Source organism: Penicillium citrinum (assembly GCF_028827155.1).
Source record: "Penicillium citrinum strain IBT 23319 chromosome Unknown utg000007l:1.0-2040159.0:1.0-2041076.0, whole genome shotgun sequence".
Classification (NCBI taxonomy): Eukaryota; Fungi; Ascomycota; class Eurotiomycetes; order Eurotiales; family Aspergillaceae; genus Penicillium; species Penicillium citrinum.
In genome coordinates, this window is record NW_026622692.1 from 573,586 (window position 1) to 600,979 (window position 27,394).

The 27,394-nt window shown below is 46.0% G+C and overlaps 15 protein-coding genes across 15 annotated transcripts; 11 read left to right on the plus strand and 4 right to left on the minus strand.

The window, feature by feature from the left end:
• Positions 1-48: 48 nt before the first annotated feature.
• N7469_007878 (putative cell surface protein) lies at positions 49-657 on the plus strand (the record flags this gene model as incomplete). The annotated part of the gene is made up of 1 exon (XM_056646796.1): positions 49-657. The coding sequence occupies one exon, from the start codon at positions 49-51 to the stop codon at positions 655-657; it is 609 nt and encodes a 202-aa protein (XP_056498347.1).
• Positions 658-908: 251 nt separating this feature from the next.
• N7469_007879 (uncharacterized protein) lies at positions 909-2,905 on the minus strand (the record flags this gene model as incomplete). Its single annotated transcript, XM_056646797.1, has 5 exons — positions 909-1,513; positions 1,584-1,864; positions 1,924-2,619; positions 2,669-2,746; positions 2,808-2,905. 5 exons carry the CDS (start codon positions 2,903-2,905, stop codon positions 909-911), a joined length of 1,758 nt encoding a protein of 585 aa, XP_056498348.1.
• Positions 2,906-3,694: 789 nt separating this feature from the next.
• On the plus strand, positions 3,695-4,921 carry N7469_007880 (trihydroxytoluene oxygenase; the record flags this gene model as incomplete). The annotated part of the gene is made up of 4 exons (XM_056646798.1): positions 3,695-3,749; positions 3,935-4,082; positions 4,145-4,376; positions 4,442-4,921. The coding sequence occupies 4 exons, from the start codon at positions 3,695-3,697 to the stop codon at positions 4,919-4,921; spliced, it is 915 nt and encodes a 304-aa protein (XP_056498349.1).
• A 522-nt stretch (positions 4,922-5,443) lies between these two features.
• N7469_007881 (fumarylacetoacetate hydrolase family protein) lies at positions 5,444-6,474 on the minus strand (the record flags this gene model as incomplete). The annotated part of the gene is made up of 4 exons (XM_056646799.1): positions 5,444-5,748; positions 5,811-6,105; positions 6,165-6,239; positions 6,286-6,474. 4 exons carry the CDS (start codon positions 6,472-6,474, stop codon positions 5,444-5,446), a joined length of 864 nt encoding a protein of 287 aa, XP_056498350.1.
• Positions 6,475-6,976: 502 nt separating this feature from the next.
• On the plus strand, positions 6,977-9,173 carry N7469_007882 (uncharacterized protein; the record flags this gene model as incomplete). The annotated part of the gene is made up of 6 exons (XM_056646800.1): positions 6,977-7,202; positions 7,274-7,353; positions 7,416-7,702; positions 7,755-8,072; positions 8,122-8,264; positions 8,320-9,173. 6 exons carry the CDS (start codon positions 6,977-6,979, stop codon positions 9,171-9,173), a joined length of 1,908 nt encoding a protein of 635 aa, XP_056498351.1.
• A 170-nt stretch (positions 9,174-9,343) lies between these two features.
• N7469_007883 (sulfotransferase family protein) lies at positions 9,344-10,141 on the minus strand (the record flags this gene model as incomplete). The annotated part of the gene is made up of 1 exon (XM_056646801.1): positions 9,344-10,141. One exon carries the CDS (start codon positions 10,139-10,141, stop codon positions 9,344-9,346), a length of 798 nt encoding a protein of 265 aa, XP_056498352.1.
• Positions 10,142-10,667: 526 nt separating this feature from the next.
• On the plus strand, positions 10,668-11,620 carry N7469_007884 (glutathione S-transferase; the record flags this gene model as incomplete). Its single annotated transcript, XM_056646802.1, has 4 exons — positions 10,668-10,722; positions 10,773-10,849; positions 10,923-11,336; positions 11,393-11,620. The coding sequence occupies 4 exons, from the start codon at positions 10,668-10,670 to the stop codon at positions 11,618-11,620; spliced, it is 774 nt and encodes a 257-aa protein (XP_056498353.1).
• A 488-nt stretch (positions 11,621-12,108) lies between these two features.
• N7469_007885 (uncharacterized protein) lies at positions 12,109-12,784 on the plus strand (the record flags this gene model as incomplete). Its single annotated transcript, XM_056646803.1, has 3 exons — positions 12,109-12,385; positions 12,451-12,555; positions 12,624-12,784. The coding sequence occupies 3 exons, from the start codon at positions 12,109-12,111 to the stop codon at positions 12,782-12,784; spliced, it is 543 nt and encodes a 180-aa protein (XP_056498354.1).
• A 576-nt stretch (positions 12,785-13,360) lies between these two features.
• On the plus strand, positions 13,361-14,976 carry N7469_007886 (M20 family metallo-hydrolase; the record flags this gene model as incomplete). The annotated part of the gene is made up of 3 exons (XM_056646804.1): positions 13,361-13,596; positions 13,658-13,972; positions 14,037-14,976. The coding sequence occupies 3 exons, from the start codon at positions 13,361-13,363 to the stop codon at positions 14,974-14,976; spliced, it is 1,491 nt and encodes a 496-aa protein (XP_056498355.1).
• A 406-nt stretch (positions 14,977-15,382) lies between these two features.
• N7469_007887 (40S ribosomal protein eS10) lies at positions 15,383-16,323 on the minus strand (the record flags this gene model as incomplete). The annotated part of the gene is made up of 5 exons (XM_056646805.1): positions 15,383-15,724; positions 15,804-15,874; positions 15,984-16,033; positions 16,088-16,101; positions 16,297-16,323. The coding sequence occupies 5 exons, from the start codon at positions 16,321-16,323 to the stop codon at positions 15,383-15,385; spliced, it is 504 nt and encodes a 167-aa protein (XP_056498356.1).
• A 116-nt stretch (positions 16,324-16,439) lies between these two features.
• Positions 16,440-17,354, plus strand: N7469_007888 (telomere maintenance SDE2 family protein; the record flags this gene model as incomplete). The annotated part of the gene is made up of 1 exon (XM_056646806.1): positions 16,440-17,354. The coding sequence occupies one exon, from the start codon at positions 16,440-16,442 to the stop codon at positions 17,352-17,354; it is 915 nt and encodes a 304-aa protein (XP_056498357.1).
• A 1,924-nt stretch (positions 17,355-19,278) lies between these two features.
• N7469_007889 (uncharacterized protein) lies at positions 19,279-21,252 on the plus strand (the record flags this gene model as incomplete). Its single annotated transcript, XM_056646807.1, has 2 exons — positions 19,279-19,729; positions 19,787-21,252. The coding sequence occupies 2 exons, from the start codon at positions 19,279-19,281 to the stop codon at positions 21,250-21,252; spliced, it is 1,917 nt and encodes a 638-aa protein (XP_056498358.1).
• A 454-nt stretch (positions 21,253-21,706) lies between these two features.
• On the plus strand, positions 21,707-23,390 carry N7469_007890 (uncharacterized protein; the record flags this gene model as incomplete). Its single annotated transcript, XM_056646808.1, has 7 exons — positions 21,707-21,832; positions 21,886-21,927; positions 22,000-22,402; positions 22,470-22,675; positions 22,734-22,813; positions 22,915-23,082; positions 23,138-23,390. The coding sequence occupies 7 exons, from the start codon at positions 21,707-21,709 to the stop codon at positions 23,388-23,390; spliced, it is 1,278 nt and encodes a 425-aa protein (XP_056498359.1).
• A 1,150-nt stretch (positions 23,391-24,540) lies between these two features.
• On the plus strand, positions 24,541-25,587 carry N7469_007891 (uncharacterized protein; the record flags this gene model as incomplete). Its single annotated transcript, XM_056646809.1, has 1 exon — positions 24,541-25,587. One exon carries the CDS (start codon positions 24,541-24,543, stop codon positions 25,585-25,587), a length of 1,047 nt encoding a protein of 348 aa, XP_056498360.1.
• Positions 25,588-26,363: 776 nt separating this feature from the next.
• Positions 26,364-27,349, plus strand: N7469_007892 (N-acyl homoserine lactonase family protein; the record flags this gene model as incomplete). The annotated part of the gene is made up of 4 exons (XM_056646810.1): positions 26,364-26,485; positions 26,538-26,685; positions 26,740-26,860; positions 26,937-27,349. 4 exons carry the CDS (start codon positions 26,364-26,366, stop codon positions 27,347-27,349), a joined length of 804 nt encoding a protein of 267 aa, XP_056498361.1.
• Between the last annotated feature and the right edge of the window lie 45 nt (positions 27,350-27,394).

Consider the following 27,394-nt stretch of genomic DNA (forward strand, 5'->3'; position numbering starts at 1 on the left):
TCTTTTCGAGGAAACGAACGGTCTCTAGTTACCCTATAATCTCATAAAATGAAGGCATTCACCCTCCCTCTCATTCTGGGTCTCACAGGCCTGTCGTTGGCCAAAACCGATCTTGCGGGTTGTGTCTCGTCCCAAACCACCAATCAGTGGCATGAAGCCAGTATGATTTGGTACGTGCCCGACAGCGGCGAAATCTGCGAGTTTGTCGACTGCGGTGGTGGCCGAGCTCCCCCAAAGACTACTCAACCAGGATGTCCATTGTACTCCGGCACTGCGACACTCACACCAAACTACTTACCTGGATGGGGCCCCAACGGCAAGATGGCAGCGACTACTACCACAGTCGCCGAGACCGCTTCTGCTGCTGCAGCTACTACTTTCTCCTCCTTTTCGTCTTCATCGTCTTCTTCTAAGGCGGAGAAAACTGACGATGAAACCGACTCATCCACTACCAAAGAATCCCTGGTCACTGCTGCGCCGACGTCATCGCCTGCTGTTTCCATGACCACTACCACCTCTCATACTTCAAAATCAGGAAACACGACCTCTTCTTCTACAGAGCCCTCTTCGACCGGAAATTCAGCTGGAAATTTGGCCGTCGATATGGGTGGTATCATGTTCATTGCGGCTGCTGTTATGGGTGGAATTGCGCTGTAATCTATGTTTTCTTTTTCATTGATGTAATTTTATACAAATATCCGAAGAATGCAGACTATCCGGCATTCTCAGAGACAGTTCCTGCCAAAGCTCTTAGTAAATATAGATACATGATGTTTCCCTGGCCAGCAAGGCCGGTAAAGTGGCTGAGGAGCTCCATCCACGCATACTATGCGTAGTAGAGTTGAATTGAAAGTGAAATGCTTGGCTGGATCCATTCCTATAATACTAAAATCAAATAGAGAATTTTGCTAGGAATTCTCTGGCATCTCGATGCCCTCGCCAAAGGCCATCAGATCATCCCATGGAAAGGAAGCATCGAACGAAATATCAAGCAATGAGTCAAAATTAGGCGGATCATCAGTACCTTGCAGCCGAGATTTTTCGAGGGCTTCTTTCTTCTGGTGGTGTATTTCTTTCATAAGTCGCATTCGGCTGGTAAGTCTTCCAAAGACCTCTGGTAACTCTGCCCGGGATGAAATGTCTAATCCACTTTCTGTAAATTGCCGAGCTTCTTCAAGCTTATGCACCATACAATCAATTGTCTGGTCATAGTCAATGGTCCTTTGAACGTACGAAACATCCCAGCCAGAATCACTTTGGAAGAGACTCAGACGAGATAGTGCGACGATTGCGTGTCCAAATTGACACAAAGTAGTGAATGGGGTGAAGAGAAAGTAATGAGATGGGAGAGAGAAGAAATTCTCAAAGAACGACCTTGTGGCCTGAAGGCAGCGAAAGAGAATATCCAACCGTGACACTGTATAGCTACCGCATTGAAAGTCCGAGAACTCTTCACTAAGGGCGATCTCATAAAGGAGTATCTCCAAGGTATCATAGTGGAAATGCAATATGCCTGTGATTGATATATTAGAAAATGCTTTAAATGGTGGCCAGCTTCTCTAATTCAGGATTAGAGGTCTCACTTGAGTATGGAGGTTCGCAGGGAAAAGAGGCCTTTAGTCTTCGAAGCTCAGCTTCAAATCCTCGTATGCTGAGCCCAAGCGGAGTGGAATATAACCCGGGAAGGTCGAAATCATCCGAACAGATCGTTTGAACGATTTTATCGGCAAGATGGGCAGTACGAACTAAAGGAACAAGAAGAGTGTCTGTAGGAAATTCAGGCACTAAGGATACTGTATTGCAGCATTCCTCCGTATACTTGGTGAAACGAAGCGGTTCCATGTCTCTGACACAGGAGGACATCCTGAAAAAGTCGTCAGCTTGAATGCTCACTATTCGCATAGATACTTATTTGAAGCATACATAACGGTCAGATAATAGCATCCAAGGTAGGCTCGTCGCTCTTCTAACGTTCGAGCTTGTGTTGAATCAATCAAAGCGTCCATTTTACCTACGTAGCTAAGAGGCTTGGACAACTTCTTAGGAGAGTTTGAACCGTGAGCTAGACGTAAGCTTGTGAGCTGCGCCAGAGCTAGGTGCGTAAATGCATCTAATTGTGCAGGTCCCTTGGCAGCTTGTTGGACGGTTAGGTCTGGAAGGGTTTCGCTAGTTTGACACGGAGCTGGCGGATGGCTAATAAACCAGGCCAAGAATACCAGGAGACCCTGAAGAAGATCAAGGCTTCGTTCATTCTGCAGAACAATATGCTCGGCTACATATTCCTTGATAATGCGGTAGAGCTCTCGCTGCTGTGATGATTTCTGACATGCGACCATTGAGATGTTGAGGAAAAGAAATGGCTTGTCCTGGCGCAACTGCTCTGCTGTGACATGGGGTGCGATCACCACAAAAGGGAATAAATGTACCATCTGGGTATTGAATATTCGTAGAATAATGTCCCCTTCGTCCTCCGTTGAGGCAGTTGGGATTCCCGCGTACAATCTATTAGATGACTCTCCAACTGATGTACCAAGCTCGGATGGGTTGAACACCGATGAGGTCGAAGCTGCTAGCAAAGCCGCCATACGATCCACTTTGGCTTCTAGGACAGAAATTTCACTATTTCAATGTTATCAAAGGCTTGAAAAATGAATATTATACTGCTTACGCATTCCTTTTGGCAGACGGTGGGCGACGCTGAGCCCCGGGGACTTGTCCACTGCATTGCTTGCCCAGACGACAGCAGCTGGATAGACTCAGTCTCACTTGCATCGAATAAGGCGATCTTTAGTGAGAGCTATACTCACCGTTTACATGTGCTATCACTCTCTGGTTCACACCGTACCTTTGCCTTGGCACACATTCTACATGCCTTGGGCATTCGGGCCCCACTGAGTTCGACCATGATGTGGCACCCTCGTCAAGCTGATAGAGTGTCTCAATGATCTGTCATACCCGCCAATTTCCAAGTCCCTGTTTGGGGTAGATTTCTGGAATCGTCTTTATTGATTGGGGATGGGAGGCAAAAGCTTGTCATCTTCAAGGCTAGTTTATTTATTGCAAGGCTGAGAAATAGCCAAAGCGGTCTGGACTATCTTACGCAAGACGTTTGATTGGTGCATCCATCATTGTTTTGAAGCTATTTACTGTGATTATGATATTTCTCACGACGCAGTGACATATCAACAATTGGATAGTCTGTTACAGCGAAATTTTGGTGAATATTTGATAAGTCGAGGCTGCCACTGTAAAAACAGTATAGTGAACGGTTCAGGTACCGACCTATCCACGGTGACCTTGTTGCGTCTGAGAAATGGACATTTAACGCGAATTGTTTATTAATGCAAAGACCATGCTGAATGCGGATATCAGTTGTACAAATCAGCTCCATCCCTTGCAGCATTCCTTAATTTCGAGCTGCTGTTTGTACTTCGCGGGGCATCTAAACAGCCCCACCGACTTTTCTCGTTCGGATATAACTTGAACCTTCTCGATGATCGTGTCTTGCGGGACCTCCGTGGGACCTATGTGGATGCGATATTGGGGGTTATGATATAATTCAGTGTCCAATCTTGTGGGGCCAAGATCATCTTTTTTGAGGCATATAGGAATTTCATAACTAACATTCAAATAGACAACGTTTGAATGATTTGGCAGGTATTCTAAGGCATCTAGAAATTATTACCACCAGAAAATGGCTATCTGCAACAACCAGGGAGCATCAGTTCCGGACCTTATCGCTATCGGAAGTGAGCGAGAGAATATAGAGCAATGGAGGAAAAGATGCAATGTTGATAAGGCTTCTCAAATTCGTTTGGTCAAGCTAGCCCATATGCGATACCAACATCCTGACTTAGATCAGATTACGACCTTCCTTCAAGGTGAAACCCATTGTCCTATCTTGTGCAAAGCCCCAAATTAACCATCTATGTAGACTTTGGAATGGCTGTGGCCAAACGAACAGACCAAGAAATCTGGTATCGTGGGTATGGCGAGGATCAATACGTCTATTATGCTCGAAAGGGCCCGAAAGAGTTTCTTGGGGGTACTTTCACTGTTGAGTCCTATGAAGATTTGGAAAAGTATGCAACTATCCCAATTTCACCACCTGCTACTTGTATAACTGTGACTAAATCAATCTTAGAGCCACGAAGCTGCCGACAGCTACAGATATCCAGAAGCTGGATAACTCCCCTGGTGGTGGCTTCTTAGTAACGTTGACCGACCCCGAGGGATTTCCCGTGAACCTGCTTTTTGGGCAAGTTCCAGCAGAGAAGGGGAAATACCCAGAGAAGTTGACTATCAACTACGAGGACGAGAAGCCTCGTATTCGCAAATTTCAGCGATTTCAACCAGGCCCGGCAGCTGTACACAAGGTCAGCGGTTTGACATTCAATTCCCTTTATGGTCGATGAAGCCCAATGCTGATATCCTCAAATAGTTGGGTCATTTTGGCGTTTGCACCCAGAAATTCCAGGACCTGGTTCATTTCTATACCACTACATTCAACATTGTCCCGACAGATTTTCTGTATGTTGAAAACGACGGAAACAAACAGAATGTTGCGCTATTTGCCCATATCGATCGTGGGATAGATTACGTCGATCACCATAGCTTCTTCATAAGCACCAATGCCACAACTCATGTCCATCACTGCTCATTCGAGGTCCATGACTTCGATACGCAGAAACTGGGGCATCAATGGCTGGCGGATAAGAAGTATGAATCTGTGTGGGGAGTCGGCCGCCATATTCTTGGGTCCCAGATCTTTGACTATTGGTGGGATACTACTGGAAATATGATCGAGCACTACGCAGATGGGGATCTGGTGAATGAGAATACTCCAATTGGGTACGGCCCTGCGGGAGATGAGTCGCTCGCTGTTTGGGGTCCGGAGGTACCTTCTTGGTTTTTGAGTTAAAGCATCTAGACTTGTGAGGGTTAACCTAAAGACAATTAAGTGGGCCTTTTATTATTGTTTCAATGTTTTGTCAATGATAGCTTTCCCTTAAATATTTGATTCGACTTCCAAAAAATACACGCTGATTTGATGGCATGTATCCCTCTGAATGTATTGAACCATGAGTAGATACTCGGTCCTACCCAGCCCCGAGACTTTATAAAGTAATAATCAGGCCGTAGCCATTGGAAGTGAAAGAGCAGCCATATATTACCGAGTAAGAGTGCATTTGAGCCCTCCAATGTGGATATCTGGAGGTATACATCGGTACTGGTCCCATGATATCGAGTTGAAAGTCAAGTAGTAGTTGAAGCTTATTAAATACTTTTCGACGATCCTTCTTCAAAAAGTTCTCTTGATTACATGCGAATTTGAAGAATGTCTGCAAGATACAAAAATTGGGTTTGAAACATATTGACTCCGAAAAGTGATTCATCTAAAAATCTATTCGTATTGAATACACACCAAATTCCACGATACTAGTTAGTGGCTATCATAACGCACTTTATTAACCAAAGTTCCAATTTCTTCAATGCGAACCGATATATCATCGCCATCTCTGAGGACCACTCTAGGCTCGCGGAAGTAGCCAATACCAGCTGGTGTGCCTGTCAGGAAAATGGTGCCCGCCTCCAGAGTTGTGCCTTGAGACAGGTAGGAGATCTGTTTCTTGATAGAAAAAATCATGTCCTTCGTGTGTCCGTCTTGAACAATATTGCCATTATGAATCGCTTTGATCGATAATGTTTGAGGATCTTGAATGACCGAGGGGGAGACGAGGACGGGCCCTTTGGAGACGAAATGTATTAGCATATGAGATTAGGTTTTATATTTTGGGACAGAAGCTTACCAATGGGGCAGCTTCCATCCAGTCCCTTGGAAAAAGACCACTGTGTTGTGATCATTTGCATAGTTCGAGCAGAAACGTCGTTGGATGCAGTATATCCCAGGACGTAATCCAACGCTTCCTCCTCTGGAATATCACGGCCAGTTTTCCCAATGACTAGGCATAGCTCTGCCTCATAGTCGCTTGTCTCGTCTTGTGCACATTTAGGGATGTTAATTGCCGCGGGATAGGGTCCAATCAATGCAGTTCGGGGTTTGGTAAAAAGAATGGGCGCTTTAGGGAGAGACATATTCGCTTCCTAAGAGCTTTTAGTAAATTCATCTTCGAAGGAGACTTTTGAACATAATTTTTCTTTACCTTTGCGTGATCCATGTAGTTCAGTCCAAGACAGCGGATATAGTTACACTCTTCTCGAGTGACCGGCGAAAGCAACTTAGATTGTCAGTAATGCTTAGATTTAGATGCTTGGCTTGCTTACCTGTTTAACGTGCATGACTTGGTCGGTAACACGGCCATCGTAAATAGTGCCATTAATCACATATGCTGCGATTTGGACCCCTTTGACGCTGTCCTCGCCAACATCACGAGAGGTATCGACCAACTGCCCGAGGTGGACTAGACTGTCCTCCACGGCGATGAAACGAATAAGATGTGTCCATGAAGGCATTTCGCCGATTGTCTAAGAGGGTTTGGCTGATAATTTTTATAACGAGAAATGACCGGAGATGAGAAATTATTATTGTACAATGGCATGATTATTAACTCGAGTGTGCTAACTAATAAACATCTCAACTACAATGTGGGACTGCGGGGAAGCCCCGTCGCGGATATAAGAGAAGTATAGCACCGGATTCAACGGATATACACAGCATTTACTACTCTGCACTAATTCTGATAGCCAACCCAAAGGTACCGAATACACGATTATCACGCGAATAACAATTTCAGTCACGTCCCACCCCCGCATTGCATATGCAGATTCTCGCTGCGGCCTCATTGCTATCTCAGTCAGTGTCAATGTGGGACGTAAGATGTGTGGGACCTGCAAGGATCATCCCCGGATTGCGAGGGCCTTGTCGGATCAGCAAGGAAGGAACAGTCCTAAGGATCAATCTTTAGAGTAGAAAATAGCATTATAGAGCTCAAGTCACTTTGAATTGACCACGACCATGTCTGATCTCAATTGTGAATCGACTGACGTGGTTATTTGCGGCTGTGGCCCAACAGGCGCCATGCTGTCAGCGTACCTGGGTCAGATGAATATTCGAAACATTGTATTGGAGAGAGGGAAAGATATCACAACAGATCCTCGAGGAATTGCTCTAGATGAAGATGGTATCAGGCTCTTACAGGGCCTTGGTCTTTATTCTTCGATATATAGCAAGATCGGTACCTGTAAGTTCAACTCTAAGCAGTAAACAATTCAATAAATGCCTTGAAATATACTAAATCTAACGACATTGAAGCTATGGGCATCTTCAAGTTTATAGGAGGTACAGCTCCTATTCTGGATAAACCTGCTTTTATTGAGATGGACTACGGAACGGCGAGTCATCAATCCAGTTTAATGATGCGAAATAACCAGACGGCCCTAACTCCTTCCCATAGACCGAGGGTGGAACCGGCCATATCGGCTTCATTTGCCACAAACAGCCAGCATTGGAATATGAGCTACGGCAGAAGATGGTGGAGTTAGAAACATGCGAGCTACGCTCTGGCTGTGAAGTCATGTCCCTTTCCGAGCAAGAAGATGGCATCTTGTGTTCATATCGCGATGCCGAAGGACAACTGCGGAAGATACAATCTCGCTTTTTTGTGGGTGCTGATGGAAAGACCGGTTTTACCAGAAAACAATACCTCGAACCTAGAGGAATCCGCATGGAACAGGCTCATCAGTATGTAAAAGGGATATATACTTCATTAAGATAGCTAACAGTTCACAATCAGGGCATTTTATGAGGAGACATGGGTAGCATTGAACTGGCAGATCGATCTTCCTAACGAAAAAACACATCCTGATTTTCCATTGTGGAAATTGGGCTATACACCGGAGCAAGTCTATGACTTGTTCTTTCCAGTTAACTTCCGATTTATTTGTAATCCAAAGAGGCCCTCTGTATGTGGTCGATTTGGGCTTCCTTCGGACCGATTATGGCGTTTCGAGTTTGTCGTCATGAAGGACGAAGATGGAGATCACATGTCGAGGCCTGAGATGATCAAGAAGGTTGTCTTCCCTTATATCACACACGCAGGTAGTCGATATGGGTATGAAGCTCTCCCTGCGCCTTTGATTACATTCGGTTGACAAAAGCAGTCTTTTGCAAGATGTGGCGTATCCCGAAGACTGCATCAAAGTCCTCCGTTCTCGCCCGTTCAAATTTTCGGCTCGAAGTTGTAATAAGTGGTCCGATGGCAATGTGATATTGTGCGGTGATGCTGCGCATGTATTTCCTCCATGTATGTTCGAAACGGCTAGTAAAGCGGGACGAAATGCTAATGATATTCATATTAGTTGGGGGACAAGGTATTGCGTCTGGATTCCGAGATGCAATTTCTTTGGCATGGCGCCTTGCTTTGCTTTGTCGAAATAAGTCAAGCCAACCCGAATTCACGAACTTGGTGCTGGAAGCATGGTATGAAGAGCGAAAGCAGCAATTGGAAAAGTCTTTAGCGTCAACGATCGAGAATGGCGGATTCGTCTGTGAGAGTAACCCTCTCAAGATTATGCTGCGCGATATTTATCTATGGACAATCCAATTGGTACCCTCTTGGCGTCATGAGCTTCAACTTGGACGACGGAAAGAAGGAATGGTACAATACCATCATTCTGAAGGGATGCCATTCCTTCCAGAGCTCGGTGGTGGTTTGTGTCTTCCTCAAGTTTACTGCAGGTCGGTAAGAAAAGAAGCAACTCAGATTTTCTTTACTGATGATGTGGTCTTTGCCCGAGGCAAGAAAGCATTTTTTCAGATCTTGGTTCTTGCTGACAGCATCGAAGACGCAATCTCGTGCCGGGATGCGATGACAAGGATCGGGGAACTATGCAACGGAGAGATCAATCCCGATGAGGCAACGACACTGATTGAAGACCCTACTTGCGAGACTCGTGAGAATCTTAACTACATTTTCAGGGTAGCAAGCGGAGGGGAGTTTGCAAACTCATCCTTATGCGAGAAGCGGCCTAGTCCTAAGTATTATGACGCATCTATCATTGGCAAATATTTGAAAAGAAGGAAATTCATCATACTACGCCCCGACAGGTTCGTTTTTGCGGCTTGTAACACTTTGGAAGAATTGGAGAGGGCAGCGAGGAACGCTGTAGCATACGGCCAAGGTGGACTTGAACGCCAGGATCCTGATACGTAGAGGGTATTACTGTCATCGTACTGATAAAGCGATTATACTTTGAGACTACAATCAAGTAATTTCAGCAGCAGTCCCAATTTGGTGTCATTCAAGTCAGAACCGACCACCAAATTAGGTTACGACTGCATTCTGTACTCCATGATCACATCCATCCTCGGCAAATTTGATATTCACCTTGATAGTCTTGCTAGAAACAATCTAGGAAGAAACTTCCATGCGAACCAGGCAGCCCCTCCAGCAATCGACCATCCAAGAAGTCCTTTTGCAATCAGAATGGCTTTGATAATCCTGAACGTCTTTTTCTCATTGACCCTTGGGAAGCTCGAATTGGGAATGCCTTTGTTCAAAAATTTGCAAAGGGGCCTCCATCCATCCTCTGCCTTGAATTCCAATACCTCACGTCCTCGTTCTTTTGCAATTGCTCTTACCTCCTCATTATATTTTTCGTACATGGGAGCATTGAAAGGGTCAGCGAGTCCATATCTTTCTTCACACCACTCGAGTATACGCATGTTCATGCGGTACCACAGTCGATCTGACTTCCAGAAAAGACCGATCCAATAGAATGGCCTTGTGAAGAAGAAGCCTAAACTTCCATAGCAGCTCTTCGCCCATAATTCAGAGTCTGGGCGAGTACTCAGAACTACCTTTCCTTCTGGGTACATGTCCAGTAAATCAGAGAAAAAGAAGACCGCAGGCATGTCGCAGACAGTCTGGTAGCCATCCACAAGTTGGTGAACAAGTTTCTGTCGTCGTCCGGTGTCCCTTTCGCTGGTAGCTTCGATGAGTATTTCCATTCTTTCTGGGTGTGGAATAACCTGTGCCATATGAAGACATGGGTCAAACCCTAGTTCCTCGAGAGCTGCTTGGAGGGATGAAGTTGCTGTTCGGGGTAGACCAGCCCCAATGACAAGCAAGGGCAATTTGCTCGTTGGCCGAGCACGCGAATCGGTGACAAAACGAACCATCTCTGCAATGAAAATCAAGTTGTTCAAAAGGGAGTCTGAGATAATATTTAAAAGTTGAAGTCTGTTAGGAAGAGCATATAAAGGGCCGTGAGGCGTCCCATTAGCATCTGACGTCAGCAACATCTAGGGCATTGAAGTATTAACTTATACTTCGTGCCCTTTATTGAATGGAGACAATACCATTTAGACTTGAATTTGTTAGTGCATCGAAGCCAGACAACCAATTCCTGTTAATGACCAATCAAATCCCAAGTCGTCGATTCGGACGGCCAACGATGTATGCGAGAGCTTGACATCCAATCAAGAGGGATCCCATAAAAAGGCATTGAGATGTTAGAGCCCTTGTATGAGCTCATAGGCGCACCATTCAAGACAGATAGTTAGCTGCTAATACTAGGTAGATGCCTCGGTATGGAAAGGTATAATAGATGCAGAACTGAGGTGAGTCATGGTGACCTCGTATAAAACCCCGCTGAAACCCGCGAAAAGTTCTCCCACTTTCATTCAATCCACATCTGTAGCAACCATGAGCACTCAGGAACCGGAATATCAGCTTATCGGGCTTCATACCCGTTACTCCAGTGCGTAATTGCTTCTATACTTAGTGTTTTCACTAGCTAAGATTGTTCAGGTTGGACATCACGAGTCGAGGCTGTTCTGGAGTACTTCCAGATTCCCTATAAGCCACTCTTTGTTAAATTTCCTGATGTAAAGCTTGGCCATTTAAATCGTTTCTATAGTTTGTCTCAATTCATACTAACAATGGTTGGCGAGTTCCTAGGTCAAAGCTGTGTCTCCAACTGGATTCGTCCCCGTCCTCGAATGTCGTTCGCTAGGATCTACCCCTATCGGCGATTCACTCGCAATCTGTGAATTTCTCGCCGAGACCCATCCTGAGCTGCCATTATGGCCTCGAGATCGTCAACTTAGAGCCCTCGCTCGCAGTGCCGCCTCGCAGATGCACTCTGGTTTCCCTGCCCTTCGAGGCACTTTCTCCACCAACTTCATCGCAAGATATACCGGAAACATTCCGGTACCCGCAGAAGCTCGGAAGGAAGTACAGCGCATGCTGGCACTATGGGACGAGGCCCGTAAAGCGACCAAAGAACGTCTTTCCCAACTGGGCGAAACTGACGATGGGTTCTTGTTCGGAGGGTTTAGTATTGCGGATGCCTTTTTCTGGCCGGTACTTTGGGTAGGTGTTCCGGGAGGACGCAATGCTCCCTTGATTTATATACTAATAATTGATAGCGATTCCGAACTTACGACCTTCCTTTGGATACTGCGAGTGAAGATACACTTGTTTGGATGGCGCAAATGTGGAATGATCCCATCTTCCGAGGACTGGCTGATAAATACTACGAGCAAGCTGAAGACCCGGATAGTGTCATTGCACACTACGATGATATCTATAAGGGCCAAAAGGACATTCACTACGGTCAGTTTCCTAGGGAGTGGACCTTCTCAGCACCTCGATGAGGAGTCATGTCCTCGTTCTTCAATGATCATCTAAAACTGAATAGTCCAATGCTTCTGATCTAACATGATAGTCATTAATACTGAGATTATAAGTCCAACGTTAAATTGAATCCGAAGATCTGCCAAGATTAGTGAACATTGTCCAAATATGCTGCAGATAATCTGATGTACCACGAGTGGGGTGCCTGGATTAAAAACAACGAGGTGTTGGAAAGAAATGCTAGAGCAATAGAGAGTGAAAAAGCAGCATAGAAAGATGTGAATTATCAATTGATCAGATAAAAAACTTCCAATAAATACTAATCAATGTGATTCTATTTCTAGATCTGCTGTTCATTTTTATGCAGGTTTATGTACACAGTGGTATAGTCTACATGACGTCATTTCCTAGTCCGGCGGCCTTGGTCATGAAATCCAACATCAATTCTCTTTGAAATGCTTTTCTCCTCAATTCAACTCTTTCAGTTCTGATCCAATCCCTTTCCAAAATGCCTGAATCTTTCGCACTTCTCCGCCGTCAGCGCACGGATGATCTCTCAAAGCTCGCTGATCAGCACATGCAGCATGATCTGCGATCCGAGGATCGAGATGCGCTCAAGTCTGCAGCTTCGACTGTCTCTATGTGGACAACAGTGGGATCTGCCATAGGAGTCGGACTTGGTCTATATGCAGCTATCCGATTGAGGAGCTCCCGCAAGGCATTTTTCGCTGCCATTCGGGCACAAGAGAGACCGACAAAGGTCGTCTTTGCTGATGGTCGTACCGGTATATAAAGCATAACCCATTCAGAAAGGGCCTAAAGCAGCATTAGCTAACAATTCAAATTCCAGAACCAATCCCAGACCTTACACCTTTACTCAAGCCTACGACTTTCGGAGACTTTGCGACATATTTCTTCGCCTCGGCCGGCGGTTTATTCTTAGGAGGAGAGCTCGGTATGGATTCCCATCTGACGACCTTGATCAACGTCAACAATTTCCCAATTCTAACATCAATAACTCAGGTTTTGCCGGTGGAGCGGCCAGTGCAAGCCGCACTATCTCGTCGGACCCCGAAATGCGAAAGAGAATTGAGCACGCCTTCAGAGGTTTCCGAGCTGATATTTTGCGACGACAGGCAGATGAGCTGGATAATGGAGCAAGTGTCTCCGGTTTGATGCTCTAATATAGATAACCTATAGGTATAGGTAGTGTTTAACAGACCGTATATCAAGCTGATAGAGAATCAATGAATCATAATCAAGTAGTACTTGAATTACCATCGAAGATCTCCCACCACGGCTTTTTCTTTGGATATTATCACCCTAATCATCTGCACTGCTGCAAGGCTGGAGTAAAGGGTCACATTCAGATTTCTTAAAATTTGTTCCCGTAAGCTCTTTTATAGACCATAGGACCTGAAAAGGATAATGTGTATGCTCTTTGCAATAAATCTTTTTACATTTCAATAAATTCCACTGAATCCCAGTAATACTATCTATCTTTAATCTATATACTGAGGCACTCAGAGATTCACATAAAACTATTGTATGTGCAACAAAGAGGCCTGAACACCAAAGATATGGAGGTTACTCCATCTACCCCAATTGACACATATAGAAGATGCGGGGAATGGTAGTACATCGGCAGTCGGACTTTAACCCGCTCGATACATTCCCCGCTCGCTCTTATCAATTGATCCAGCGTTTTCAGTGAATGGAAAGCCGAGCTTTTCTTCACATATAAGAAGCTCAAACTCATCATGGCGAACGTATCGCTACTACGTGCGACTTGGACTAGACAATCTTTAAAGCTGCCTCCCTGGGGATCAACGCTTTATCAAAGACTAGGAAGATCATTTTCCACGACGATTCATCAAAATATGTTCACCAGCGAATTATCAGAAGCCGACGTATCAGCCCTGCGAGTGAATGGGGACAGATTGGCGAAAGATTTACACCATTCGTGTAAGTGGGGATTTGGTATTCGATGGGGCGAGTATGTATCATTCCAAGCAATGTCAAAATTGATGGCAGAACCAAGGCTAATTTTGGCCAAGTGAGTCAACAGATACCGGAATGCAGCGACTCGCATTATCAGCAGAAGACAAGAATGTACGGGATTGGTTTGTTCAGACCATGAAAGATCTCAAGTGTGATATTACTGTGGATGAGATGGGAAACATCTTCGCCGTTCGTCCCGGCAGAAGAAAGGATGTACCTGCCACTTTTATCGGAAGCCACCTTGATACACAGCCAACTGGAGGAAGATATGATGGGATATTGGGTGTGCTTGCTGGCGTCGAGGCTCTCAAGCGCATGGATGAAATGAGCCTCGAGACAGAAGGAGGAGTGGGCGTGGTGAATTGGACCAAGTAAGAAACACATCTAATGGACTTCCGTTTACAAGTCCGTCTCGTACTAACTATACATTCACAGCGAGGAAGGCGCTAGATTCCCCGTGAGCATGATATCTTCAGGAGTATGGGCCGAATGCATTGCTTTATCGAAGGCTCATGATCTCAAAGAAGTTCCAACGGTAGCATCTCTTCCTACGGCAGCGTCAGCACCGGAGACGATGAAGTCAGCATTGCAGAATATTGGTTATCTAGGCAAAGTGCCCTGTTCTTACAAGACTAATCCAATGGCAGCACATTTTGAACTGCACATTGAACAAGGTCCTCATTTGGTATCCGCCGGTCAACGAGTGGGCGTGGTCACTGCAGTACAGGCCTATCGCTGGTTTCGCTTGAACGTCATAGGTCGTGATACACACACAGGTACAACTGCTTTCGAGCACCGTGCAGATGCCCTGTACGCCTTTGCGCGTATGATGGTTCGAGCTAGAGAAGTGGCCGCAGGAAAAGGATGTCTTGCTAGTGTTGGAATCATTGAAGCAAAGCCAGGCAGCGTGAACACGGTGCCAGGAGAAGTAAGCTTCAGCTTAGACATCCGGGGTCCCGAGACGGAACTAGTCGCTGAAGTCGAGAAAGAACTTCGCCGTGATTTTGATGAGATTGCTGCAGCAGAAGGTGCAGGAATCGGCAAGCCTTGTCGTGTTGAGTGGACACTTGACTTTGATTCTCCAGCGGTGAAATTCCACGACGATTGTATTGAGTGTGTGCAAGAATCAGCTCATGCTGTTGTAGCAGATGCTCCAGTTGCAGACACAAAGTCACTCGTACGTCCCATCATGAGTGGTGCTGGTCATGACAGCGTTTTTACGTCAAAGAGGGTTCCCACCAGTATGATATTTGTGCCCTGCAAGGACGGACTCAGTCACCACCCAGAGGAATTTTGCTCAGCAGATGACTGCGCTACTGGTGCATCCGTCATTTTGCAGGCTGTTGTGAGATATGACCGAAAGAGATTCGCCTAAGGCTGGCGTTGGATGAAATGATATCAATCGAGATCACGAGTACAATCTGAATGATAGGAGTTTCTTGGGTGGTTTCTTGGGTGGTAATTCGTTTTCGAGCTCATAGTGAGCCGATAGTTAGCCTTACGATAGAAACTACAATATGAAACCAAGGATTGCACTGATCATGAATTGCCATTTATACTAGCTACATCATTAAAGCCAGTGACATCGTTCGAACTTTTTTGATTCTTTTTTCCCGTATCCCCAAGCCTCAGAAACAAGGGGCCATTTTATTATGAGCCGAGAATCAGCCTGTTTCGAGATCACATTTCTGCGACCCTATTCCAGACCAAACCCTCCAGCAACATTAGTCCCTAGGATGACCGAGCAGCGGATGACAGGACGACCAAGGTTTCCTCAACCCTTACTGGGGAGCGGCACCGCGGCCACGGCCGAAGCCACCACGGAAGGAGGGAGCGAACTCGCCGGGGGCACCACCCTCCTTGCCCTCCTCACGGCGGCGGTAGCCACCCTCACGAGGAGCACGGGGACGACGCTCACGGTCCTCACCGCCCATCATGCCGCGAGGGGGAGCGTGGGAGCGCTGCTGCTTGATGTGGGTGGCGGGGACAACCTCGGCGGGGAGGTGCAGCCACTCGCGCAGGTAGTCAAGACCCTCGGGGGTGAGGGTGTAGTAGTAGTACTGCCACGAGAACTGGGTCTTGATGTAGCCGCGGGAGTTCAGCGACTGGCAAGCCTTGATGACCTATACAGCAGACAAATATTAGTGTCAAACCCTCATGAGGGAGCACGATTCATGCAGGCGGTTCGTGGTTCGTGCTTACATAGAGGTTCTTGGTGTCGATGTCACCGTGCTTGGGAAGGTTGAAGTCCTTCTTGGCCACGAGCACACCCTCTGCGAAAGAAAGTCAGTCAATTGTTCCGCTCCATCCCAATCCATTCCATGGCGACAGCATCTATAGCTCTTCGAGGATGATAGCGTCGACAAGGGTAATGATACATACCGCGGAAGAGGTACTCGTGGATCTTCTTGCGGTCGTCCTTGGGGATAAGCCTGTCGCATTGTCAGTTGAATATCGCAAAAGAGAAATATTGGGCTCATTCTTACATTGTCGCGAGTTCCTGGCGCAATTCGGGGAATCGCTTTGACAACGCCAGAAAAAGATGGGTGATTTAAAGAATGGAGGAGAGTGGAGCTTCGATGAGAAAAGTGCGATATTCCTGTTCGGGACTCTCGCTAGGGTTGGGACCCTAATCTTGTCACGTTACCGTCCAGACTCAGTCACATGACTCAACCCCACCACTTTGTCACATGACAGTGTCACATGACTGGAGCTCCGCCATCAGATCTTATCGATTGCCTGGCGGAGGATCATGATTGCCTGAGAGACCCATCACTAGCCATCTACATATTCCATCTCTGTTCGCGCATCAGATACAGAGATCACCACTACCTCACCATGGCGTCCCAAAATGTGAACGTTCTACTGTCATCCTTTCCTGGACTGTCATTGCCAGCGACTGTCTCATTCTCCTTGGCATCCTCCTCGGCCATTTCAGACTTGACCGACAAGGTCGCCTCATACCTTCCAAATTCGCTTTCCCTACAGTCACTCATCCTTACGACCACAAATAACAAGCAAATCACCCCTTCTGCCGACCCTTTACAATCTCTAATCTCAGCCCGCGATGGCGGTATCGCATCTTCAACCATCCTTCCGGTCCGACTTTCTGTCCCCCTCTGCGGTGGTAAGGGTGGATTTGGGTCTCAGCTGCGTGCCGCCGGTGGTCGCATGTCGAGCAAACGCAAGCGCAACCAAGGTGACAACAATAGCTCCAGTCGCAACCTTGATGGCCGCCGCCTACGTACCGTCAATGAGGCCAAGGCCCTCGCTGAATATCTGGCCGTGAAGCCTGAAATGGACAAGAAAGAAAAAGAAGAACGACGCCGACGATGGGAGGCAGTTGTGGAAATGTCCGAGAAGCGGCAAGAGGAAATCAGGAATAACAATGGAAAACAAAAGATTGACGGGCAGTGGATGGAGGATAAGGAAGAGTCTATTGAGAAAGCTCATGAAGCGGTTTTACAGGCAATGAAGGATGGAGCATGGACCGATAACCTTAAAGATGTGATCCTCGGTGGCTCTAGCACAAGTGCTAGCGAAGGCAGTGGACACGCCACTTCTTCTAGCTCAGACGAAGAGGAAGATGAGCAAGGTCCATCATCCAGCTTAGCAGGACCTTCTGCCCCAGTTCCAAAGCCCGCACCCCGCCGTTTCATTGGATTTGACGATGACGATGAGTTTATGAGTGATTCTGACGAGGAGGAAGATGCCGAGCCCGAGGTCAAGGGCAAGGGCAAGGCTCGTGCCTAAGTGTATAAAAAGAAGACCCTGGCTTACGGGCTCATGTCGGCGTTTTTGCGTTAGGTCAGCAAATAGTATCTCTGGGCGTCTGGAATTTTCATCAGGTTTCAGTGTAATTAGTGAGTCTTATAGCAAGTAATGTCGATATCGGAGAATTAATCAAGGAGTCATCAGTTGCTCCTGTCACGCTTTTACTTTCGCTACCTAGCAGGTAGACTTGAAGGTTGTTCACACATGTAGAACATACATGAATACCGCGGTACAATACTAATAGAGGTACGCGGACCATTGAGCATGTCGCTTAGAAATAATACCCAGATCCGTTGACTGGATGCATCTGGATTGAAGACCAAATCCCAAGATCTGTTACTAGTATGCTTTACTAGCACCATCAACGATGATACTGGATCTAATCATGTATATATTATATATGTGATGATCACACTAGATGGCTCATACTTCCTGAGATGGAAAATATGGACAGTTCTTTCCTTTCCAAAGAAGGTTGCCTGCCATCGCACTTTCCCCACAAGATTATGGCCGTGAATATTGATGGCACATTCTATAGTTAATTACCAGATCGTACTTCCTTCAGCCAACGTAAACAACAACAAAGTAAACAAAGGCATGCAACAATCCATCAACCGGCTTGTCTCAGTGTCTGAGGCCCCTTCCAGCTCCCAACTTAAGAAATTGACTTCCTTATATGAAGGATTTTAGACGACCTTTTTGTCGCAATCGCATGGGGTTCTCCAACCCAGGGAGGAGCATCCGCAATAATGCTCTGTCCCGAGCGTGGGGGCCCAGTCGAGGTCTTATCGCCCATGCGCCATGACCTTTTCTTTGTTAGCAGTCGGTTTTCCAGAATCGGTCACAGCTACAGGAGGGTGCTCGTGAGAGCTCAGTCGAATCACCAAGCCCAGCTAAGCTGGGCCAGCTCAGGCTCCTTATAACCACACATTCATATATGTATCACGATGCATAAGTCAAGATTCAGACTCACGTTATTAATCAAAGAGTTGGGGTTATCACGAGAGGCCGGAATATACATATCCTGAATTGCATCAACTCGACCAGGCTACGTGAACTAGTGTGCGGACACAGTTTGGAAATCAATTTGCAAGCTTTGATGCGGCGGCCACCACAACATCCGCCAGGGGAAATGTTTATAGCTTATTGAGCAGGCCTTGCTCAACTCTGGATAGAGAGGGTCGGTTAAAGCATGTCATTCGGTATTGTTGAATTCTTTGTGTTGTCGATTCACCCTGTTTAAAATGTTTCAAAATTTCAAAGCATTTCTTTTTCTTTTGATTTTTATCATGATATAGCAATACTTTCGATTGTCCAGACTGTCAGAACTTTCAACAGCATTCTCTATGCATATAGTCAAGAGAGCCGACCAGAACTTCAATACGGGCCATCTTTGAATGCTATTTATTTTACACTGGCAACAGTCGGCAAGTCATCCTTGGTTAGGAGAGACTATAGGTCAACCCAAGTGGATATAGTTCTACACAAAGTCCAACAAGCTTCTCGACATGGTCGTCTGTTCTGGCTTTCATCTATCACGGATTACATGACGTTGACAATGATACATACCATGGCAACCAGTGCTATGGAGAGAAAGGCCGAAGAACTGGTTGTTCAACTTTTAAGAATTTGAGGATAGTGAAGATCTCATACAACAAGAAAAGAAAAGCTTGGAATTTCAGAATGAATGAGCCTTTGCTGAGAGTTACTAAGAATTCATTATCTAAATGCAACACTTGTACAAAACTAGCACATCTAGATTAGTTAAAACAAATGATGACAGAATTGGCCAGAAGCCACTGGGTGGGAGATCTGCCGGGCCTGGCGCTTATCGATAAGGAGTTTCTCTGGCAGAAAATGGCAAAGTCTCATCGCCGCGGATTATCACCTTGACACATCAACCATGTCGGCCTGCTCTCGGGGCACGCTCTCTCGGGCCCTGAGATTCACTGCACTGCGAACGAAGTCGCAAGTACCTTGCCGAGTAGCATTCACAATACCAACATTTCGCAATACCGCCTCAATCGCAAACTCCATACAACGCTCTAGCCCAAACCCGCGTCGATGTTTTTCTACTACAAACTTTCGACGACAGGTCGCCGCTGAAAAGCTGACTGATGTCCTGCCTGTCTGCTGTCCAGGCTGTGGTGCTTTTTCGCAGACGGTAGAACCCGATGAGCCCGGCTATTATAGCGTGAGTCGCAAACAGAATCGCAAACTTCTTGCGTCTCGAAAGGAAACAATCGAAGCCAGTAATAAAGGACTCGAAGCGGAAATGGCGCCTCTTGTGAAAGGTGGACTGGAAAATGAGACTGCGGAAACGGATGAGCTAGTTGTTCCTCGACCTACCCAAGGTATTATGACCAAATGAATAGCCCCCTCGATATCACGCCACTAACCCATGTCCAAAGAAGGTGCTCTTCTAGACGAGGCCGTAGATCCTGGCTCATCGCCATTAGAAGGACTCACTCGATCTTCCCATGTCTGCGATCGATGCCATGATCTTATCCACCATAATAAAGCTGTCGCTGCGCCCAAGCCGGACATTCTTGCCATACGGGACTACTTGAAGGAATCACCCTATAAAGACAACCGCGTCTATCATATCATTGACGCTGCAGACTTCCCCATGTCTCTCGTTCCACGAATTCATGCTGCCCTGGCGATCCAGGGGCAACGGTCATTAAATCGACGCGCAGCACACGAGAAATTTCTCGGTGGCCAAAAATTGCCTACGCTCAGCTTCATCATTACACGCTCGGATTTACTAGCAGCGACGAAAGACCAGGTGGACTCGAAGATGGAGTACGTCCGTGATCAACTCCGCGCGGCCCTTGGAAGGGCTGGACGAGACGTTCGCTTGGGTAATATTCATATGATCAGTGCGCATCGCGGGTGGTGGACAAAGCAGGTAAAGGAGGAGATCAGACAACACGGTGGAGGTATTTGGATTGTCGGAAAGGCAAATGTTGGGAAGAGCAGCTTCATTGAGGCCTGCTTCCCCAAGGACCAGCGAAGCATTGAAAATATGGCGGAATGGATTGAAGAACAACGACAGAGAACTGAGATTCCCAATAAACGTCAGGCGTATATGCATGACCCGAGCAGTCTTTTGCCTCCAGCGCCTCGTGAAGACCAGTTCCCCGTTCTTCCCATCGTGTCTTCTATGCCGGGGACAACAGTCTCCCCAATTCGCATTCCTTTTGGTCGTGGAAAAGGTGAGGTCATTGATCTGCCAGGCATGGAGCGTGGTCAGCTTGAAGACTTTGTTCGCGATGAACATAAACGTGATTTGATCATGACCAAGCGGATCAAGCCTGAGCGCTGCACCATCAAGCCTGGACAATCACTACTGCTGGGGGGCGGTCTCGTACGGATTACTGCTGTGAACCCAGCAGATACAATTCTTGCCGCCTGCTTTGTGCCTATTGAAACCCATCTGACAAAAACTGAAAAGGCAATTGAGATGCAAACCGAGCAACGAGCGTACCCAGGTACTGTTTTGATGAATGAAGGAACTGGCGACACAATAAAATCGGCTGGCAAATTCGATCTCAAGTGGGACATTACCCACTCGCATCTGCCTACATCAGTTGCGAAGGCAGTGAAAGATCGCAAGGTCCCCATTCCTCAGTTGCCATACCGTGTCATGTCTGCCGATATCCTCGTGGAAGGCTGTGGCTGGATTGAAGTCAGCGTGCAGGTTCGCGCTAAACGAAATACCGAAGATCTTCCAGATTATCCTCAAATCGAAGTCTGTACCCCCAAGGGCAAACATATTGGAACTCGCCCACCAATCGAATGTTGGAACTTCATTGCAGAGAAGCTCAAAGCAGACCGACGCAAAAGACCGCGCATGAGGTATCGCTATAGCTAAGCCTCATTCGCGAATCTTGGAAAAATTGTATACTATAAACCAGCATAGCGACGGGTGTTTCATTGTTGATGTATATTTTGAACAGCAAATAAATCTCCATTACTCATGTTTTCTATAAACAATATTTCCAATCGACGGTGGTGAAATGCCGGCCTGGCGGTCCCCACCGCAGTGGAGAACTTCCATGTGTACACCACACTTCTTTATTTCTTTCTTTTACCCCTGGAGATTTCTCGTGTAGAATACCAGATTTACATCCTAGAGAAGTCGCACGATAATAGCTCAGTGACTTTTCTACTCTTCTGCTCACTCTCTTGCTCCTTCACCCCGGAAGAGTTAGAAGGGTCACACATGAACAAATTGCGTCACCGCTCCTTTTGACACACAACTACACGATCACACATTCGAACAGCAGCACAGAGAACAGAAAACTATTCACTCTTTTGATGCAAGAATGTTGTCCTCTAGAGCACTGAGCAATATTCAGCAACTGGATCTTCCTTTCCGTTTTAGCCCGACACCCGATTATGATCCTCAGACCAACCCACAAGGTCTCATATCATTCGGCATGGCAGAGAATGTGAGGATATCACTATCAAAAAATAGGTCGAAACTTTACTGACTGTCAATTAGAGACCTATGAGAACTGAGATTGTAAAATATATCAACGAGAAGGTAGATCAATGCCTAGACTTACATGCCCATTCATGCTTTTCTGTCTCTCGATCAAATCTAATGCAATCCTAGGTCACATTCACTCTTGACTCGATCAGCTACCGATCGAGCGCCAGTATAAATGCTCGACTTCCAGGAGCTACAGCTGCTCATCTGGACAGGGTCTTGAGCCCATACTCGTCTATCAATCCAAACCATATTGTCGTCGCGGATTCCCCTACATCTCTAGGGAACATGCTCGGATTCAACCTTGCAGAGCGTGGAGATGGCATTCTCGTCAATCGCCCCGTTTATGGCAGATTCGAGCTGGATTATGGCGTTGAAGCTGGAGTGGAGATTGTCTACGCCGATACCGAAACAGAGGAGGCTTTCACTCCAAATGCAGTGGCTAAATACGAGCAAGCTCTACTTGAAGCTGAGCAGCGGGGTATCAAAATCCGTGCTGTACTTTTAGTCAACCCGCACAATCCAGTCGGTATGTTTCTGTCCTTATGGATCTGATACTCTTGAGGGAGTCAGTATACTGATTCGAACCGAGCTAGGCCGCTGTTATCCCGCTGATACGTTAAGACACATTGCAAGATTCTGCGATAGAAACAATCTTCATCTCATTAGTGATGAAGTATATGCCTCTTGTATCTTTGATTCAGGAGACCCTAATGCTATACAATTTACGTCGATTCTGTCTTTGGATCTGCAAGGCTTGATCGATCCAAATCTTGTCCATGTTTTGTATGGCTTCAGCAAGGTGAGTGAAATAATTACAAGGACAATCTATGAGTTCTAGCTCAATTATTTCGAACTAGGACTTTGCTTCTGGGGGCTTGCATCTAGGATTTCTAGTCACTGCAAACGAACAGCTTCGAAGGGCATGCAAAATGGTTACGTGAGTCTTACCCTACTTTCAGGTACAGGCGTCTCTTAATGCCTGAACAAATTGAAAAATAAGTCAGGTGGCACTAATTTTTTTGCTGCTGTCAAATTTAGACGACTTCACGGTCCATCTCAAACTGCAATTACAATCGGAACGGCTATCCTAGAAGATACAGGATTTGTGGATAGTTTCATGGCCAAATCCCGAGCTAGCCTCGCTGCAGGCTATCGACTTGCTACTTCAACTTTGGAGCGCGAAAATATCAACTATGTGAAGAGAGGGTGAGTGAAACCTCGAATGAGAATTCCTTTCTACAAGTTTTAACCGGATGAAAAGCAATGCGGGTTTCTTTATTTATATCGACTTGTCACCTTTTCTACCCAAGGACCATCGCTCTGTTCAGGAACGCGAATTCGATTTAGCACAGAAACTTTTGGATGCAGGTGTTTTCTTGCATCCCGGGGAAGAGCACTCGAAGGCCGAAGGCTGGTTTCGGTTGGTATTTTCAAACGATGAGCCCGCGCTCAAAGAAGGATTGAGAAGGTCAGATTATAGAATTATATTTATGTTTTCACTCCTCCAGAACTAGAGGCTGACATGCAGTTTGTTGTGTAGGATGATCCATGTCCTGAAGCCACAATCTAGATAGTTGTTTTACTTTCCGAGTGACCACCCTACATTTAGCGATTTGCAAGTCACAGGTTAGCTAAAGAGAGGTGTCTGTTTCCTCTACGAATTGTTGCTGTTCGGAGAGATTTAGAATGCATCTGAATCCCTTCAAAAAGGCTTACCTTCATTTTTATAGTTATTTTATTCATTTTTATGTGAATGTTTCCAGTATATGAGGATATACATGAAAGGGATTGTTGATTTCTCTGCAGTAGGAACCCCGATACAAGTTCACCAAGATGATCTCCAATGCTCGATCTTAATTTAACTTGAACATCCATTGTGGATACTTTGATCGTAGAAATCCAAATTTGGAACATCCGCACGGATGGGCCAGAACCCAAGTGTTGTACCAATCGGATAGTTCGTGTCTCTCTTTTTTTTTTTGTCTAGAGTGCATACGTATGCATAAGTTAGCGGGCTTTTCCCACGTCTCAGGCAGCAATCGAAATTTTGAAACGATTTTGATTGGAATAATCACAGCGCAAGCTGCAAGCTTTGGCGAAGTAATGCAAATATTCTCTTTTTTTTCCCCTAGTGATTGTTGTCTCCATATTGTGTGTACTAAATGGTGAACTTATGGCGTGCGAACGAAATGGTTTATTTTAGTATGTACTAGTATACATAAGACTGTCAAACTGCATCGCCGCCATACCAAGTCAGGCATTTTTCCGGACTACTCCGGAGTGGCGAGCAAATCGGTACTAGCAAAATTTCCATCTAAGACACTTAATGCAAGATACTGTGAATTCTCTTTCTTTCTTTTATTTTTTATCTCTCTCCCCTCTTGTTCAAACTCTCCCATCTTTGCACAGACATGAATGTTGATATTGACAACCCCACACGTTGCTCGGTCTCGTCAACAAAAAGCGCGCTACCTTAGGAATACTCAGCGATACATAAGATCCAACTACCAGAACAATCTTGTTCGATCGGTATGAAATCTCGAATATTAAAGAGTTTCACATCGTAGCTGGTCTCTTCACTCACCCAAGTTACAATTTCATTAATCCATATCATCGCCTTCACCGTATCCGAACGCAATAATAGCTTTTGTCATACATGACGAGATGAGCAATCGCTTTAATGGCATTTGCACATTCTTTTGGATCGCGGCTTCGAGTATACTTGGTTTTCTGATCCTCTTCAATGTCTCTAGCGGAGCCTCATCGCACCAGAATGAAACAGTCATACATGCATCGCAATATTGGGATGGCGGCTTGGACGCAACTACGCAAAATAATATTACCGTCGCAATAGCGACTACAGTTCTACATCCCGGGCCGAGTCTTACAACCTGGCTTGACTATCACCTCCGTTGGGTACAACATGTAGTGATATACATGGACGACCCGAATGAGCTCCCGGTATTCGAGCAGCTATGCGAAAACAGACCCGTCACACTTTTGAAAGGATCGCAAGTGGCGCCTAAAATGACGCCAGAAAGTCGTCTCATTCGACGTCAAATGGCCAACATGAGACATGCAATCGATCTTTTGAAAGAAGGTGGCTACACATGGCTCCTTCATATTGATCTGGACGAGTTGCTCCATGGGCCCTTGGTAGATTCGCATGCCTGGACTAGGGATCCCAAGGTAGGACTCGTGACATTCACGAATCATGAAGCGATTCCTGTCGATTTCGAGACCTCTTCTCCATTCACGGACTGCGTATACTTCTGGGTCAACGGGGTGGATCGCAATTCTAAGTTCTTAGCCTACGGAAATGGCAAAAGCGCAGTTCGACTCGGTCCTGGCGTTGAGCCAAGAGGCGCTCATTCATTTTCTGGTTATAATGGCCGCGCGTTGATACCTTCAGGTGAAGAGGCGATGATACTACACTATCCGTATCCTTCATACGAGCATTGGCTTCGCAAGTTCAACTTTTACAGCCAGTTCTCTGATCATTGGTTTGGTGACCGTCAGGCACCAAAAATCTTGGACTTTATGTTACAGTCGCGCGATGCAGTCCAGGGGGCACATAAAACAGGTGACTGGGCAAGTACCAGGGCTTTCTTCTCTAAACGAGTCCTGGATCCTGCATCGATCAAAGAAGCCATTTCTGAGGGCAAGACACGTCAATACGTGCCCTTTGCTGATCTTCAAATGAACCGATGAGCTCTTCCACCGTGAAAGATATTCTATGTATTTTCTGTACCATAGGCTTTGAATATGACATATCGATCCTTTTTTTTTTACTCCATGGCTTGGCAGCGGAACTTCGGTTGGTGAACCTGTTGTATTCCACTGGCTCTCGAGGCTCTTGAAGGAATGTTATTCCGTGCCACATTATTTCGAGCTATTCACAAGGAGCAACCTTGATTTCTCAAGTCTCTGGACCATATACTGGGCGTATATATCGATTGTTAATGAATATTATTCGTTTCAATAAGGCATAACTCGGTATAGTTCCTAGGTAATCCGGTACTAGGCTTTGAAATGCGCATACGTGAGTGTCATAAATTCCTTCGATTTACGAGCTTTCCACGTACATTCCCTAGGTCATGATTGGTATTACTCGCGTGCGGGCATAAAGCCGTATCTAAGCCGAAGCAAAGAACCAGTCGGTGTTTTTAATGCTTCAATTTTGTGAGCCTAACGTCATCTTCCCCACTCAGTCGTCCATCAATCACCCATACTAGATTTATCGGGGTTTGATCCTTGCTGGCGGGATTTGAGAAATACCCCAGAGGCGGGGTTTTGTGACACTCAAAAGTGGAGGCAGCTTGAGAACAAAGCTTCGAGTCTGCAGCAGTATTCCCTGGATCACAGATACATAAATCAAAAGTACTCTCGTCCCTCCACTCTAACCCCTCACTAACAACTCACTCGAAGTTCAAGTTCACATCAATCTCACTTGCCCCTAGTTGAAGCATAGTATTGCCGAGAACATCATGACTATAACGTCAGATCCCGCTTCCTTGCTGGCATCGGCAGCCGTGCCAGCCTTTAAATGTCCAAAAGGCACCAAAATGCATATTCTTGATTTGGGTTCACTCGAAGCAGATGAGTCATGGTTAGTCAACACTTGTGGATGAATCATATATACGGTCTTACTAGAAAATTAGGATATTTCGCGGTGCAAACACCAGCAAATTGAGCAACCTGAATCCAACGAATCAAAGACGTGAGCTAGTCCTTATTTCAGCTCTTATCGAACATCCTGATGCCGGCCTGATTCTTTATGATGTAGGCTGTGCAGAGGATCTCGAAGTGGTTCGTCATGTGTCTTTTTAGAGGCATTCTAAGCTTTTCTGACTACGCTTCTAGGCCTGGCCGGCTCCAGTGACCGATGTTTTCCCACGAGTTAAATATTCTGACGAACAGAAGCTTCCAAATGCAATCAAAGCCACTGGAAATGATATCAAAGACGTTAAGGCAGTGATAATAAGTCATCTTCATCTTGATCATGCGGGGGGGTCTTGAACATTTTGTTGGTACTGATATACCGATCTATGTCCATGAAGAAGAGTTCAAACATGCCTGCTGGGCAATCGCGGCAAAAGCCGATCTGGGTGTTTATCAAGGCCATTACATGCTTCTGGAAAAGCTGAACTGGCAGACTTTTACAGAGTCCCAGCTAGAGCTCTATCAGGGTATCACCCTCCACCACACACCGGGCCACGCACCAGGATTATGCATGATGCAAGTTAACCTTGATCATGATGGCACCTTTATCTGGACCACGGATCAATACCACGTGGCGGAGAACTATGAGCTCGGTCATCCACATGGGGGTCTCGCAAGAGATCACAACGCATGGTATCGCAGTCTGAATATGACTCGAAGATTACAGAGGCTGTTCAATGCCAGACTTATATATGGCCATGACAAGCCAACAACCCTAAAGCTTCTAGAGGAAAAGAAGTTCTTTGAGTGAATGGGTGTAACTTCGAATTCGCGTTGTCAGGCATGATATCATTGA